The following is a 17220-nucleotide window of genomic DNA, read 5'->3' on the forward strand; positions in this document are numbered from 1 at the left end:
AGTGTACATAACAAGAAGTCAGTCCCCTTCACTTCCTGTCAGGAGAATGAAATACAACTGCAGCAACAAACCATATTAAAAAATACCTTGTTCAATGAGTAGTGGGAACTATAAAAAACAGATCCCCTCTTGCTTATAGAGCTTAGACTATCTTTCTGAGAAACGTCCTGTTTCTTCAATCACCCATCAAGGTTTTCTACTATTTTATTAAAAATACACAATTAACTTTTCATGTTTCTTTTTTTTTTAGATGGAGTCTCTTGCCCAGGCTGGAGTACAGTGATGCAATCTCAGTTCATTGCAACCTCCACCTCCCGGGTTCAAGCAATTTTCCTGCCTCAGCCTCCCCAGTAGCTGGGATTACAGGCATGCACCACCACGCCCGGCTGATTTTTGTATTTTTAGTAGAGAGGGGGTTTTGCTATGTTGGCCAGGCTGGTCTCGAACTCCTGACCTCAGGTGATCTGCCCGTCTCGGCCTCCCAAAGTGCTGGGGTTAGTGAAGCCATCAGGCCCAGCCACCTTTTCATGTTTCTAACAAATAAAGTTTTTTCAGAAAGCTTTCCTCATTTGTGTTCTATTATTATATGTTTTTTAAAGAATGATTGTTGGCCAGGCACAGTGGCTCACACCTATAATCCCAGCAGGCCGAGGCAGGTGGATCACCTGAGGTCAGGAGTTCAAGAGCAGTCTGGCCAGCATGGTAAAACCCTGTCTCTACTAAAAATACAAAAAATTAGCCAGGCATGGTGGTGGGCGCCTGTATTCCCAGCTACTGGGGTGGCTAAGGCAAGATAATTGCTTGAACCGGGGAGGCGGAGGTTGCAGTGAGCTGATATCTAGCCACTGCACTCTAGACTGGGCGACAAAAGTGAGACTCCGCCTCAGAAGAAAAAAAAAAAAAAGAAAAAAGAATGATTCTTGGTATCATCTCCTATTTGCTTTAAAGTTATTTTAGTCACTAAGTAATAGGATAAAATATGAGCTATATTTTAGAAACTATGCTAATAGCTCTAAAAGTAATTCAATTACATATAGAGAGCTCACTTCAATACTTCCATTATTCTAAAATTTATTAATGTTGTTTTAGTGTAGATATTTCCCCATTTTAAAAAATGCTTTTGATAAAATGAAGGCACCAATAATTTCTAAACTGTTAAACCCAGAGCTTCCCACAGTATATTCATTTACCAATGACTATCATGACTTTTCCATAGCTTAGCAGTATCATTACTTATATAATTTTTTAAATGAATCTAGGGTTTAATCTTACACTTATTTAGGTTAAAAGGGAAAATCATTACCATTTTTTCATAAATCACAGGTTTTATGCACCAGTTAAACATTTTTCTAATGCCCATCAAAACAAACCATAAATATTAAAAGTAAAATACCAACTAAAAGCTTGCAAATGAACCAGTCCAGGACACACTACTATTGTCCTCTTTGTCCTTCTCAAACTCTCTGTTCTTCTAAACCTCATGACCCTGCTCTTCCAGTGCCTCTATTTAGTCACTCTTTCACTGACTCTGTTCCTTAAATGTTAGTATTTTCTAGGATTCCATTCTTGGCATTTTCTTCACATCCTGCACATTCTGAGGGAATCAGAGGCATCTCCAAATGAACATGTCTATCACTGAACTTGCTATTCCCAGCACAACATCAATGCATAGATGATTTCTCCTCTGTATTCTCATTCTTAACAACATTGACATCTATCCAGTTACCAAAGTTAGAAACCTCTCTAGTTAATTTGCATTCTGAGACAACTGTTTTCAGCCTTTCCTCTCTCATCAAATCTCCAACATTCTCAGTACCTCTTCTCATCTGACAAGTCACCTCATATTCTGCTGAGAAGCAATCAGAAGTCCCACCATGAAATCTTTCAACATACCTATAGCTTTACTTATATATCATCCTTGTTCCTAAGGCCCACTCTTACATTTGTGCCTTAGATTTCATCCCCTCCTGTCTACTCAAGAATTCTAATTCTACAGTTAGCCCTTTGCTGCATCTTCAATTTTTCCCACTTTGCTGGATCATTCCTACTGAAACATGCTGCAGTGCTTTCTACTGTTAGAATAACAAAAACAAATACCTTCAATCCCACAGGCCCCTCCAGCTATATCCCATTTTCCTGCTCTTCACTATAGCAAAACTTAGGAGTTGCTTGCCATCCTCACTTCCTCACTTCCTTCAAAACCGATTTCACACAAGCTTTTACAAGATTACCAACAATCTCCATGTTACCAAATCCAGTGGTTCATTCTCTGCCCACATCCAGCTCAATCTCTCAGGATATAGCATGCTGGTACAATAATAATGATATGCTTGATAACCCCTTAAAACATTTTCTTCACTTGGCTTGTTGGATAAAATACTTGAATGGTTTTTCTACTAGCTTACTGGCTAATCCTTTATTGCTCTTTTTCTTCCTGACCTTTAAATGTTGGCTAGAATACCCTAGTAACTGATTTTTGACCCATTTTCCTTTTTATAGTAATTACTGCTGTAATTTAATCCAAGCTAATGACTTAAAAAATGCATATGTCCATGACCCATAAATTACGATCCTGGTCTCTTCCCTATCATAAAACTCATATATCCAACTACCTATTCATCATCTCTACTTGAACACTTAATAGGCAACTCAAATTTCACATGTCCAAAACCAGACTTGTTTTTCTCCCCAAATCTGCTCCTTTCTCAGACGTGACTATCTCATTAAATAGCACCACTATTTACCTGATTGGTCAGGTTCCAAATTTAAGACTCACCCTTGACCTCTGTTTCTTTCATTTCCCATATCCCTTTCTAGTAGTGTCGTGTTGGTTCTACCTTCAAAATATATCCCAAATATGATCATTTCTCACTTTCTCCCTGTCCACCCCAGTGGTACAGGCTGATATCATCTCTCACTGATATTTTTGCAATAGCATCCTAACAGATCTTCATGCTTCTGCTCTTATCCCACTAGTCTATTCTCAACAGAGTAACCAGAGGAATTATGTTAAGATGTAAATCGGTTCATTTCACTCTTGCGTTCAAAATCTGCCAAGTCAGCAGTCCCCAACCTTTTTGGCACCAGGGGCTGCTTTCGTGGAAGACAATTTTTCCAAAGACTGGGGGCTGGGTGGCGATGGGGTTTGGGGATAATTCAAGCACATTACATGTTTTGTGCACTCTGTTATTACATTATAATATATAATGAAATAATTATACAACTCACCATAATGTAGAATCAGTGGGAGCCCTGAGCTTGTTTTCCTGCAATTAGATGGTCCCATCTGGGTGTGATGGGAGACAGACAGATAATCAGGCTTTAGATTCTCATAAGGATCGTGTAATCTAGATCCCGCGCATGCATAGCTTACAATAGGTTCATGCTCCTATGAGAATCCGATGCCACCACTGAGAAGGCGGAGCTCAGGCAGTAATGCGAGTGATGGGGACTGGCTGTAAATGCAGGTGAAGCTTTGTTTGCTGGCCCACCACTCATCTCCTTCTGTGTTGTCCAGTTCCTAGTCATACATCTTTCTCTTAGAAGAAAAGCCCAAATTATTAAAATGTTCTGCAAGGCAGTAAAAAAGTGGCTCTATCCTCCACCATATTTATCTCCGCTTTCATCTCCTACACCTCCACCACAGCTGGAGAGCCCTCCTTGCTATTTCTTGCATGAACCTTTGCAATGCTATTCTCTCTGCCTCCACAATGCTATTCTTTCTGCCTGAAATGCTTTTATGCTGTATGTCTGCATGGCTTAGAACCTCTATCCTCCCTCAAGTCTATGTTCAAATGTCACTTTCTCAGTGGGGTCTTCCTTAATGACCCCAACCCCCTGAGCACTCACTTTCTAGTTAAATGATTGTGTTTATTATCCACTGTCTGTTTCCCTCTACTAGAATGTAGCTCTGTAAGAGCTGGAGGTATTTTCTGTTTGGTTTCCAATTCCTAGAATAGTGACTGGCATATAGTAGATAAGTAAGTGTTCATTGAATGAATGAATGAATGAATGAACCACACCCAGTTTCCTTTCATTGAAAGAAAACAAATTGTTGCTTTAGAAGATTATATCCTCTATCAAATTTCGTATTTCTTAAATATTATTTGGCCAGGCTAACAACCTATAATGACTGGATGAATAGCTGTGAAAAGATCTCAGGCAAGGGCTAACAGGCTCATTCTTTAAAATAAAACAGATTTTTTTTTTGGTATGCAGGACAAAAAATTCACATTAAAAACCAACAAATATTTATATATAATGTCTTTCAGGGGCTGAAGTATAAAACCATTGGTCATCAGAATCTGATAATACTGTCTCCAAGTTGTTATAAAAACCAAAATATCCCTTTTGTTCATAAAAGCTAAATGCTGGAAATCCCAAAAGAAAAATACCGTCTACTAAGCTAATACTACAAAAGTACAGCCATAAGATCTTCCATGTAAAATAGAAGGCTATGTGGCAATTTAATGATGCAAGATTCAGAAAAGATCAGGGTGATATGTTAAATTGAGAGACCATTTTAGGTATGCTCTTGGGGTTCATTATGACTGCCCCCCATAATCTAGTTTACATCCATGTTTTATGTAGGAATGTATCTCTTTTGAGAGATGACATAAAAAGTGTAGTGATTATACCACTTTCATAAAATGTCCCAGGAATCTACAAATATGAATTATTTCAATCTTTCAATCATGGCAGTGGAATAATTTATGATTGGCTAAAGGCAGAAGAATTATGCATAGGAACCACACTGGCCCTGGAAGACAGAGGACTCACATTTTAGTTTCAGCTCCACCAATGATTGACTGTAATTTGAGTAAATCATAACCTTTGCTTGTAGGTTCATAAATACAAAAATTATTTTTCCTATTCTCTCCTCTATCACCGGTTAAATACATGTTAAAGATATAAGTTAAAAAACTGTTTGTTAATCAAATAACTACAGCCCTTTTAAGTAAAGAAATAACACATTTAGACACATTACATACACAGAAGTACATTTGGTTTTGTTGCAGCATATACCTGCATCTCAGGATTTTAAAATCTGCAATACATTAACCAAAGTTTTAATTCTTTTTACAGAAATAGAGGTGACCTAACTAGTAGCATATTTAAAATGCTGTAAGAGTCAGATGCAGTGGTACACATTTGTAGTCCCAACTGTCTGGGAGGCTGAGACGGGAGGACTGCCTGAGCCAGGAGTTAGAAGCTATGGTATACTATGATAGAGCCTGTGAATAGCCACTGCACTCTAGCCTGGGCAACACAGTGAGACCCTGCCTCTAAAAGAACTGCTATTAAAACTGGGTCTATAAGAATATCTTTTTTAAAAAAGCAGATACCTTCACTAATTCTTACAAAAGAATGTAAAAAAAAAGTGATAAAGCAAAGATCCTTAATTGCAGGCAGTATATATGCTGGATAATCCACTAGAGGGCAGCAAAATGCAGGATTTCTTTTTCTTCGACATCTGAACTCTGTAAAATTGCTTTAAGCTGCAAGTTATAAAACTATAAAAATTTAGGTTGAAGAACACAGACTAAAACTACAGACAATGAACCAAGTTATAAAAGGAGATATGATTTACATAAATAGATGCTATAAATATAGAAACACTGTGAAGAGAAGACAAGATAATCCATCTGCACATTGGAATAGATATTAAATCTCATGAACATGATTTGAAAATTCGACTTTTTTCTCCAGAGACAAAAGCTATCAAATATATATTAGAGAGAGAAACTTGCAGACAATTATAGGAACACCTAAACATTAAAGTCTGAGTTCTTCTGCATAACATTTATTCATACTTTCTTAGGATCTGGGCCAATTTTTTTAAGCGGGCATGTGCCTCAATTAATTAAGAAATGACCAGAGCTCAGAAATCTTGGGTTTAATGCTTAATTATATGCTGTAAAGATCAATGTTGCTGTTTGTGGCATAAAAGTCTAATAAATAGAACTTACCATTGGTTTTATGCCAATATAAGAAAAATAATAAATATAGGTCATTAAAAACAAAGTAAAATCACATGTAGCAAAGATATAGTAAGACACTCTAGATTACTTTAGTAGTAGAAAATATCTTTGCTAGATGTAACTTTTTAATTTGCAGATCAGTATTTCAAAAATATTTTACAGTAATAAATGCTTGGAAAATCCACTATCATGTTGTAATGCCACATCAATGTATTTCTGGACTTTTCTACAGATTCAATATTTAATCATTTTGCTCATGTTATTATTAAAAGTTATTTTCCATTTTTTAGAGAAGATAACCTTTACTGTTTCATAAAGTTTCATTCTCTGTGACACTTTTATTTTTTCCAATTAAAAAAAGGCTGTTTTTTTTAGTGTTGAGCACTTCACAGACTTTGCTTATCTTCAAAAGCATTATAAGCTTATTTAAGAGATTCTATTTTACTTTTAAAAGGACGAAGTTGTTATTGAAAAATGAGTTTGCTACAGTAACCAATTCAGTTCTGCCTAAGTTAAATAAAATTATAAAATGACAAGCCTATAAATGTGGAAAACAGTAGGTATTTTAAAACTGCCCAAACAAGATGTTTAATTGAAACTGAAAGCACTAACTTTTACAGTCAATTCAAGAGTGGGCAAGTAAAAAAAAAATCAATCTATTAAGTTCTCCTTCACAGCATCCTTGAAATGGTAGTGATATAAAACTACCTATAAAAGACCAGGATTTATGAAATTGTATTCAAAAGAGGGAGAGATGAAGATGATAAACAGTTGCTATAAGAACACATACATCTAACAAATGGCAGCCAATACACTGATTTCTAGGTTAATAAAAGTTTGAAAACACTGTCAGATAAATAATGCTTCACTGATCAATAGTTTTAGCTATGAAGTCTTTATAAGTACAAAAAAAATTTTTTAGCATAGTGATTGTGTATTTTTAAGTTGAACAAAACAGTATTTAAAAGTAATAGAATAAATTACCTGCATAGGCATTCCAAGAAACACAAACTAAAAATCTGCATTAAAAAATTCCATGATTATATATGAAATAACAAAATTCTTGCTAATGTTAAACTGCCCATCCCTTTACCACTAGGTCATGCTATTTAAGACATTATACTATAGTTGCTGTAAAAATAATTATTTATTCATTTTTCTTTTTTGAGACGGAGTCTCGCTCTGTCACTCAAGCTGGATCGTGCAGTGACACGATCTCGGCTCACTGCAACCTCCGCTTCCTGGGTTCAAGCCTGTACTTCAAGGTTGATTCTCCTGTCTCAGCCTCCTGAGTAGCTGGGATTACAGGCGCCTGCTACCACGCTCGGCTAACTTTTATATTTTTAGTAGGGACAGGGTTTTACCATGTTGGCCAGGCTGGTCTTGAACTCCCGACCTCAGGTGATCTGCCCACCTTGGCCCCCCAAAGTGCTGGGATTACAGGCGTGAGCCACCATGCCCGGCCAAAAATTATGAATTCTGTGACCTGGCCAACAATTATCATGAATTCTGTGACTATTACATGGAAAAAGAATCATAAGCCTTGTCACTCTCTTGAAACCTCTGTATTGTCATAATAAAAACTTAAAACAGATTATGTCAGACAAGATAACTTATAAAACTTACTTTAATATTGCAAAAATGAAAAAGGAAATGGCAAACAGAAACATCTCATTTCACAAAAGGTAAAGAAATCCTAATCATCCATCAGAGGGTTTTTCCTGTTTTTTTTTTTTTTTCTTTGTTTTAATCAATTATTTAGCAAAGCTCAGAGATAACTAGAATAGATGCAACTGTTTAGATTTCAAACATAAGTTCCTGGTTTCTATAAAGGTGTTTGGCTTCTTTCAAATTTTAGCTTTTCAAAGCTGCAACTCAGGAAAGTAACTATGAATGAATGGGATTACTTTGGAAATAAGCAATTCAAAATCATTGTCAAAGAAAAACAACATTGAAATTGTTTCACTACTACTAATGAATTTTTAAACCTAGAAAATGCTATAGCATACATATCCATTAGGAGGTAACAGTATTTATTTAGGTGTTAGCAAATGTTGGATTCTTTTCAAATTCATATCAGAAGGATTTTAAGTCTACCAGCAGTAATAGACTATTAGCTGTTCTTAGGTAACCTACGACATTTGAAAGATCACAGCATTCTGAGAAGATGCAGAAGAATTTAAAAAAAAGAAGACTGCAGAATATTTCCCAGGATTAAGTAACTTCTTCTGTTGGCCTTAGTAAGTTTGAGCAAACTTTCTAACTAAATTTCATAAATTCATTAATTACAATGTAAAAGGCGCTAAATATTTTTTATGGATGAGCTCCCTCTGAAAGAACTATTATAAAAAATTGTTTCCATGTCAAATTATTTTCTTTTATTGTTATTATATTGGACCCAATAATATTCTTTGAATACTCTGGACTATCAGATACCACAACTCTGAGAAAGATCTGCTCCAAGTTATTAGTTTCCTGGACCAGTTGAGGTTACATTCTGGGGAAAAAGTTCAAGACAATTGTATTCCCTCTCTTGACATGAGTGACATGAACTAAGAATACATTTCAATAAACTGAAATACTAAAAAACATGTGAAATTAATGCCAAGGAGGAGACTTTTTAGAAAACGGTCACTACATGTATATAGTGACAAAACCCTTCTCAAAAACAGAAATAAATTCCAACAGAGTTGAGGGAGATGATAGTAAATAAAGAAAATAAGAGATTCTATTAATATAAAAAGCTCATTGAAAAAGTAAAATCCTTTTTATAAGGTTGTTCTTAGGTAACCCACAACATTTAAAAAACCAGTGTTACAAGAAGATGCAGTAGAATTAAAAACAAACAAACAAAAAGACCACAGCATATCTTCCAGGATTAAAAAGATAAAAATTCACAATTTACACCTTTAAAGTTCTGAGCACCTTGTATTCACTATGAATTTCTAATGGCTTACTTTTAGCCAGTATCTACCATACGGTAAGAACAATGCAACTATTATGTATCCGTAAATATAAAAAATTTAAAAATAAAAAAGAAAGTAATGGCAGAGCTACAGCTCAAACATGAATCTGTAAGATTCTACTGCTAGCCACTCCACTCTACCACCTTGCTGTACTGTTTTCTGACTCTGGCATTCATAAAATAACTTTAATTCAGATTGTGCTCAACACTGATTCACAACTGAGCTACAGAGTTATATTGCTGGGAGATTCTTGGTTTCTTCAGTAAATAACTGGGCTTTGATATTTAAAAGGCAAGCACTACTTACTGTCTGTCATTCTATTAAAATTGTAAGGCAGTCTGGTATAGTGAATCAACAAAACCACTTCTGGTCCCAAATCTACTAATAATTATTGATGTCTTTTAGAAAAGTCACATAAATAAGTGGATGTCAGGTTGTTCTTTGTTTTTAAATATCAAAAGTGAAGGAGCTGAACTAATATCCATGTGATTAAATATTATAATCTAATTTGAATATTAACAAAGCACCCACTGTGCACTCTACAATGGCTAGATACTGAGGATCCACACATACGTAAACTGCACCCATCCCAATCGAAGGCAGAGAGTTAAAATTCGCGAGTTTAGTTTTTCTTACAGTGAAGGTTAAACAAATAGAGAACCAAATATCATGTGATTCTTAGAAAGAAGGTTCTAATAATGAAAGTGCAACAGCTTTAGACATTAGCTTTACCCAGGTGGATACACTTATACACAGGCATATATGCCCATATATACGCTGTGGGAGAGAGTGGAAGAAGGGAAAAATATGCCACTGAATGTTGGGTCACTATTTTAAAGGTAGAGTAAAGGTCTGAATCATCTTCAATGAAAGACAAGGAACTGTATTTCAGTGACTGAGTATATAGAACTGCTTCGATTCAAATTGTATACTTTGACTTCACGGACAGGAAAAATGTACTTTACCAGGAATGTCAGTTATTATAAAACACTAGAGATTTTAGAGGGAGGGAAAAAATCTCAAAGCCTATCCATCCCAGTTGAATATACCACGTATTTTAGTCAGCCTTTCTTAACCAGAGTTCTAAGAGAGAATTAAGCCTTAATACCCTAAGGCATCTATATAGTAAGTAAGGAATTAACATCTTTTCCTATGCGTCTGGAATTATACTAGTTATCTAAAATCCTTGGGTAAAATACAAAAAATCACTTTCTGTGTTCTTTTGATCAGAACAGGAACTCTGGCTGAGCTCATTAGTTTGTCAGCATTTAACAGCTGCTTACCACTGCAAACAGAAGAAGTGATGTTGTACAGAAAAGGATAAAACTGCATACAGCGGATCAACTTCAGGCTGTTTTCACACTCTGGGCATTTGGTGGTTAATTTCAAGGCCTGTCTAAAGGCCTCAAGTGCTCCACTGATATTCTTCAGAGCAAGGTAAGCATTTCCCAGGCTCAAAAAGGTCAGAGGCTGAAAAGAAAAAAAAAAAATTGACAAAATGTTAATTTACTACTATTTTCTGGGAGTTACAAAACGTTTACAGTATATGGCTTTTGGCTCTTTTTAGGTTACCCCATAAACGTTACTGCTAACTGCCCATTTTATTCATACCAGCCAATTCTAAACTGTACAATACATGTAAATGTGTTTTCTACTTTTTTTGCTAAGATAAAAAAATATATAAAGTATGTAATATAAACTATATATGTATATATCCCTGTAACCACCACACTGCTCAAGATACAAAAATATTTTCAGTACTCCAGGAGGTTGCCTTGGGCAATCCAACCCCAGAAGTAACCATTGCTGTGATGTTGTGACTTCTGTCATCATAGTTCTTGAACTTCAGATAAATGAAATCAAACTGCATGTTCTCCTATGATTACAAGTAATATGTGTCCTTTTGTAGCTTCTTTCACTCAACCTAAAATTCATTCAAGCTTTTGTGTACATCAGTAGCTCATTGTTTTTTAAGCTGATGTGTAATGTTCCAACATAACAAAGCTTGTTCATCTGATTGGCAGTTGGGCTATTTCCACTTTCTATTATGAATAAAGTTACTATGAATATTCTTGTAAATGTCTTTTGATAGGCATATTGTCCTCATTTTTTTTGAGTATATACTTAGTATGAGTTGTAAGGTAGATGTATATTTAGTTTTAGTAGATACAACCAAATAGTTTTCCAAAATGGATGCACAAATTTACACTCCTACCAGCAAGTGTGAGAATTCAGAGACTCTGTATTGTCAGTCTTTTTAATTTTAGCTATTTCAGCGAGCTGCAGTGGTGTCTAACTGGTTTTAATTTGCATTTCCATGATGAGTAATAATGCTGAGGGTTTTTTTTGGGAGCCCATTGGCCATTTGGATATCCTCATTTCTGAAGTGCCTGCTCTTTTCTCTATCTAAAAGAATTAGATTGCCCTTGAAGGAATTTTCTGTCTATATATTAGTCCTTTGTTGAAAATATTTATTGCAAAAATCTTCTCTATGGTTTGTTTTTTTACTCTTTGAATAAGTATCTTTAGATAAACAGAATTTCTTAATTTCAATGAAGTTCAGCTTATCATTTTTTTCTTTCATAGTGCTTTTTGACATCTTTGTCATAAAGTCTTTCTCCTATGTCTTCATAAAGAAACCTTGTTTTATCATTCATATTTTGGTACATGATCCACTTCAAATTAATTCTGTGTATGGTGTGAGGTAGAAGTCAAAGTTCTTATCTTTCTCCATAGGGATATCATCCAATTACTCCAGCACTAATTTGCTGAAAAACCAAAATGTTTTTTCTTCATTGAACTACAGGTACACCTTTGTCATAAATCAGTGGCCATATTCACGGTGGTCTACTTCTAAATTCCCTATTATGTTTCATTGATATGTTTTGAGTATCTTTTTATCAATACCATACTCATTTAATTATAGTAAATCTCAAAATTTGGTAATAAAAGCCTTCCAACTCTGTTCCTCCCCATTACCCTGCCCCCATTTGTGTGTACGTGTGTGTGTGTGTAGCTATTCTAGGTCCCGTTCTATGTAGATTTTAGAATCAACTTATTAACACACAAACACATATATGCAATTACTAGGTATTTGAGATTGAATTGAATCTATAAATTGATTTGCAGAGATCTTACATCTGAGCAATATTGACTCTCTCAATGTGTGAACACGATGTGTATCTCCATTTACAGGTTGAGTATCCCTTATCCAAAATGCCTGGAACCAGAAATGTTTTGGATTTCAGATTTTTAAACATCTTGGAATATTTTATTATATTTATTGGTTGTACATCCCACATCTGAAAATCCAAAATCCAAAATGCTCCAATGAGCATTTCTTTGAGTGTCAGGTTGGTGCTCAAAAAGTTTTGGATTTTGGAACGTCTGGGATTTCAGAGTTTTGAATTTAGGATGCTCAACCTGTATTTATGTCTTCTTTCTCTTAGGGATATCTTGTAATCAGTATATAAATCTTGCACATCCTCTTTTAGGTTTATTCTTAGAAATCTGATGTTTTCTTTCTTTCCTTTTTTTTGGACAAGGCCTCATTCTGTTGCTCAGGCTGGTCTGGAACTCCTGGGCTCAAGATATCCTCCCACCTCAGCCTCCCAAGTAGCTAGGACGACAGGTGCACACTACCATACTTGGCTAATTTTTTTTCCTTCTTTGTAGAGATTGGATCTCATTGTGTTGCCTAGGCTGGTACTGAGTTCCTAGGCTCAAGTGATCCTCCCCACTTGGCCTCTCAAAGTGCTGAGATCACAGGTGTGAGCCACTATACCAGATCTGATGTTTTCTTGATGCTATTGTAAATAGCATACTTTGTATGCTGTTTTCCAATTGTTTGCTGAGACTGTTTTTATAAGCAGCCCAAAGTATTCAGTTTAGGCCATTTTAACTGAAATATATCTACAGTGTTTTTACATTTGCTTGTGTGCAAATCATATGTTTTATATTTATTTTATCATTAAAAATAGTTAAAAAGATCTAAGAATGTTTTATTTTCAAAATGTACAATATATCCCTATGAAAAACAATGCTTATGATTTATCCAATTACCTGTTTTTGATTCGGGCTGTTAGATCATCAGAAATGTCTCACTGTAACCAAGGCAGTGGATAAAAAATATTCTAGATTAAGGAATTCTAACCTAAGTAGCTCAGATTACATTCAAACTATTACTTAGTAGTTCACACCCAGATACAAAATTAAATCTCATACTTAGACTTCAAATGTATCTTTATATTTTGCATTAGGAAACAAAGTGTTATAATTATCTCTATGACAAAATGATGGCTGTTAAAATATCTTGCACTGAGATAAACTGGTTAGCATTTTGGAAAAAAAGTTGAACTTTCATCCCTTGATCCAAAAAATAAGTACTGAGTATTTACTATGTTGCAGGCATAGTTTTGAGCATTGAGGTTACAGCAGAAAATAAGAACGATAACTGCTCCTTCATAGACCTTACAGTCTTGTGTGGGGGTGTCAGCGAGTAAAATGGGACAGAGAAAAATATAGAAGGAAGAAATAGAGGTAGTACTAGGTGGCGGGGTGCATCATTTAAAATAGAGTAGTATGAGAGGGACTTACTGAGAAGCTGGTATTCATAAGACTTTGAGGAGGTGGAGCAAGCAACGAAGAATCTTGGTGGGATGAAGTACTGCAAGCAGAGAGGACAGAAAATGCAAAAACCCTGAGGTAGGGGCATGCTTAGTATGTTCAAGGAACTACAAGGAGGCAAGTGAGGCTAGGATAGAATGTGCTAAGGAATGACTCGACAGAGACAAGGTCAGAAAAGTAACAAGGTCATGTAGGACCTTCTACACCATTACAAACTCATATTTTCCTGTGAGTTCTATGGAGAGCCACCACAGGGATCTGAGCCAACAAATAACAACATTTGACTTTTTATAAGGATTTTACTACTTGCTGTATGAGAACAGACTGGGGAACAATGGCAGAAGCAGAGAGACCAGTTTAGAAGCTACTAAAATAATCCAGACAAAAATAATTATGGTTTGGATGGGATAGCAGTGGAAGCAATGATAAGTAGTAAAATCTGAGGTATATTTTGAAAACAAAATCAACAAGGTTAGCTAGTGCATTGAATTTTCCCTGAGAGTAGGAGAAAGGTATGAAGGAAGTCCCTAAGTGTTTGGTCTGAGCTACTGGACAGATAGCTTTGTTATTTCCTGAAAAGAAGAAGACTGGGAAAAAGAAATTTGGAAAGGTGTTAAGGAGCTTGGTTTTGGCCTTTAGTTCTAGAGTGCCCTTTAGACATCTAAGTGGAAGTGTCAAGTAAGCTGCTGAATAAAGGAGCCTGGAGTTCAGGGCAAAGGTGACAGGTAATTCAACAGGAAATGGGCAGTCTGCTCAAGATATGAAGCTGAACAACTGGATATCCAGGTAAATATGAACTCTGATCCCTACCTCACACTACAAAGAAAATTTAACTTGAAATGAATCATAGACCTAACTGTAAAGCCTAAAACTATAAAATATCCAGGAGACAACACAGGAAAAGATCTTTATATAATCTGAGAATCAACTGTTCAACGATTAAGCCACAGAAAACAAAAACAGTTTTGTGAGAACACTTGAAATCTAACAATAGAAATCAACACTGAAAAGACTGGCAAACTTAAGGTCAATTTTTAAATGCTAAGATAAAAAGGTAAAGAGGGAAAATATTTTTAACACATGAGAGATGGAGTTAAAGAGTTTATCATACAAAGGGTTTGCATAAAATTTAAAAAATAACATTCCAAAATGAACAAAATATATACACAAACTTTTACTTTAAAAATACAATTACAAGGCTGGGCGCAAGGGCTCAAGCCTGTAATCCCAGCACTTTGGGAAGTCAAGGTGGGCGGGTCACTTGAGGTCAGGAGTTTGAGACCAGTCTGGCCAACATGTTTCTACTAAAATACAACCTTGTTTCGACTAAAAATACAAAAATTAGCCGGGTATAGTGGTGTACACCTGAAATCCCAGCTACTCCAGAGTCTGAGGCACGAGAATAGCTTGAACCTGGGTGGCGAAGGTTGCAGTGAGCTGAGATGTCACTGCACTCCAGCCTGGGTGACAGAGCGAGACTTTGTCTCAAAAACAAAAAACAAGCACAAGATAAAACTTTATGTTACAACAGAGAAGTGATATTTTTAAGCAAGCAAACTTGCTTTATAAATGTTAATTCAGAGGTAGCATAATACGACTAGAGTATTTGCTCTGTGGCCAATCTCCCTGAGTTCAAAACCAAGCTCCGTGACTTTCCACAAATCCCTTATTCTATACATTTAACTCTTAAGAATTTCCTCATCTATTAAAGGGGAAATTCAATCTCACAGGGTTGTTGTGAGGATTAAATTAGTTATTACATGTAAGATGCCTAGCATTGTGCCTGGCTCTAGTAAATAATCAAAAAAACTAGCAGTTATTTCAGTTGTTCAATTCTAATAAAGATACAGGTGGAATTAATATTTTTAGACCTTGTTCATGGCAATATATATTGGCCCAAACATTTTAGTGGGTTGTTTCGTATTTTGTTCCAGAGCCATCAAAATATTCATTCTCTTATTGATTTAGTAATTCCACTGTTAACAATCTTTTAAGGCCTTTGCAGAAAACCATCAATGATAACAGCTAAGTACTGTTAGCAACCTAAATATGCAACAACAGAAAAGTAGGTTGTGGTGTATCAATTCATTGGTCCTTTACACAACCATTTAAATTGATGGCTTTAAAATTAGGTAGGAATAAATTTTTTAGAGATCACCTGTACAGTAGAATTGAAACATTATGAAATATTTGTATAGAAGACATGCTTATACGGAAGAATTTCCAAACATTGATAGTTGGGAAGAGGGTGTTGATTAAGGTACACTTTTGGGGCGGGGTGTGGTGGCGCATGCCTGTAATCCCATCACTTTTGAAGGCCGAGATGGGAGGATTGCTTGAGCTTAGGTGTTCAAGACCAGCCTTGCCAACATGGTGAAACCCCATCTCTACAAAAAAATACAAAAATCAGCCATACATGGTGGCACATGCCTGTAGTCCCAGCTACTAGGGAGGCTGAGGTGGGTGCACTACTTGAGCCTAGGAGGTGGAGGCTGCAGTGAGTCATGATCACGCCACTGCACTCCAGCCTGGGCAACAGAGCAAGACCCTGTCTCAAAGCAAAAAAAAGGTGTATTTTTGGGGTACTCACCCTGAGCCATTAATTTATCTTTTTATTCTTATTGTAGCACCATGGTATTTAACAACTAAAATTTTAGTATTTTAAAATATCAAAAGGTAACCAATCACTAAAGGAGGTCTTTTTTCTTCAGAAGAATACTACCTATGTCCCTTGACTGAAAACAGTAAAAAGGGAACCATGAAAAGTTTCAAGGGAATACCGCTGCACTGCACTTTCCACTCCCACTTTGTCACATCTGTTCCCACAGTACCAGCACCTGGTACACAGTAAGCATTAGATAAATATTTGATGTACTTCTCTGGCAATGTGACCTGTTACATAATATTGAGATTGTAAACTTTTGCTTAAAATCCAGTTGTGAATTTGTGTATTTCAAAGGAAAACAGGCAATATTTTCTTCTCATCCTTAAAAAATCAGTTTTCAGATACCGTAAATACACCTAAACCATTCATGCACATCCCTTCTGAAGGTTTCTTTGGATATAAAACCTATAAACATTTAGACATTAGGTATAAAATCAATTTAATGGTATATTTATTGTAACTGAATTTCATGAAACCTAAAATGACAGGAATTATAACATCCATCCTGATTTCAGGGATGTTAAAATATGAAAAACAAAAGTTGTATCTTCAAAACCATGAACTACAAAGCACCGATGTAACTCCATAAGCTGCATGTGAGAGGTTTGGGGCACAAAAATCAATGTACCTATTTACTCTTATCAAAACCACCTTTGAATTGTCCTCTGGCTTGAATGGCATAAATATTTCTATAAATTAAAGTTGTAAAACAGTGTAATATTAAGCAGTGTGCATGCTGTGATGAGTAGGATAAAATACAAACCAGATGTTTCAAACTGACATAAAAAAGTGGCAGTGTATTTTTACAGCTATGTTATTGTTATTTAAATGTAAGTTTCCAAAAAAACTTAACTGTATAATTATAAATTTCACTCAAAATTTAAAGAACACATCAAAATAAAACAAAAGCTTTTTCACACTCTCTTGAAATAATGCAAATTCTACCGTGAAAGACAGAATATGACATTTTTTATGCTTTCCC

At 35.6% G+C, this 17220-nt stretch overlaps 1 protein-coding gene across 7 annotated transcripts in view; it reads right to left on the reverse strand.

Annotated features, from left to right (window-relative positions):
- Nucleotides 1-17220, reverse strand: part of TTC17 (tetratricopeptide repeat domain 17) — a 139182-nt gene that overhangs the window by 67422 nt on the left and 54540 nt on the right. For all 7 annotated transcript variants that reach the window (XM_065528283.2, XM_065528282.2, XM_005578147.5 and 4 more), the window contains one exon: nt 10231-10417. In XM_065528283.2, the coding sequence (XP_065384355.1) occupies nt 10231-10417 (187 nt within the window). The remainder of the gene's footprint in view (nt 1-10230; nt 10418-17220) is intronic.

The sequence above is a fragment of the Macaca fascicularis genome, chromosome 14, assembly GCF_037993035.2.
Source record: "Macaca fascicularis isolate 582-1 chromosome 14, T2T-MFA8v1.1".
Taxonomy (NCBI): Eukaryota; Metazoa; Chordata; class Mammalia; order Primates; family Cercopithecidae; genus Macaca; species Macaca fascicularis.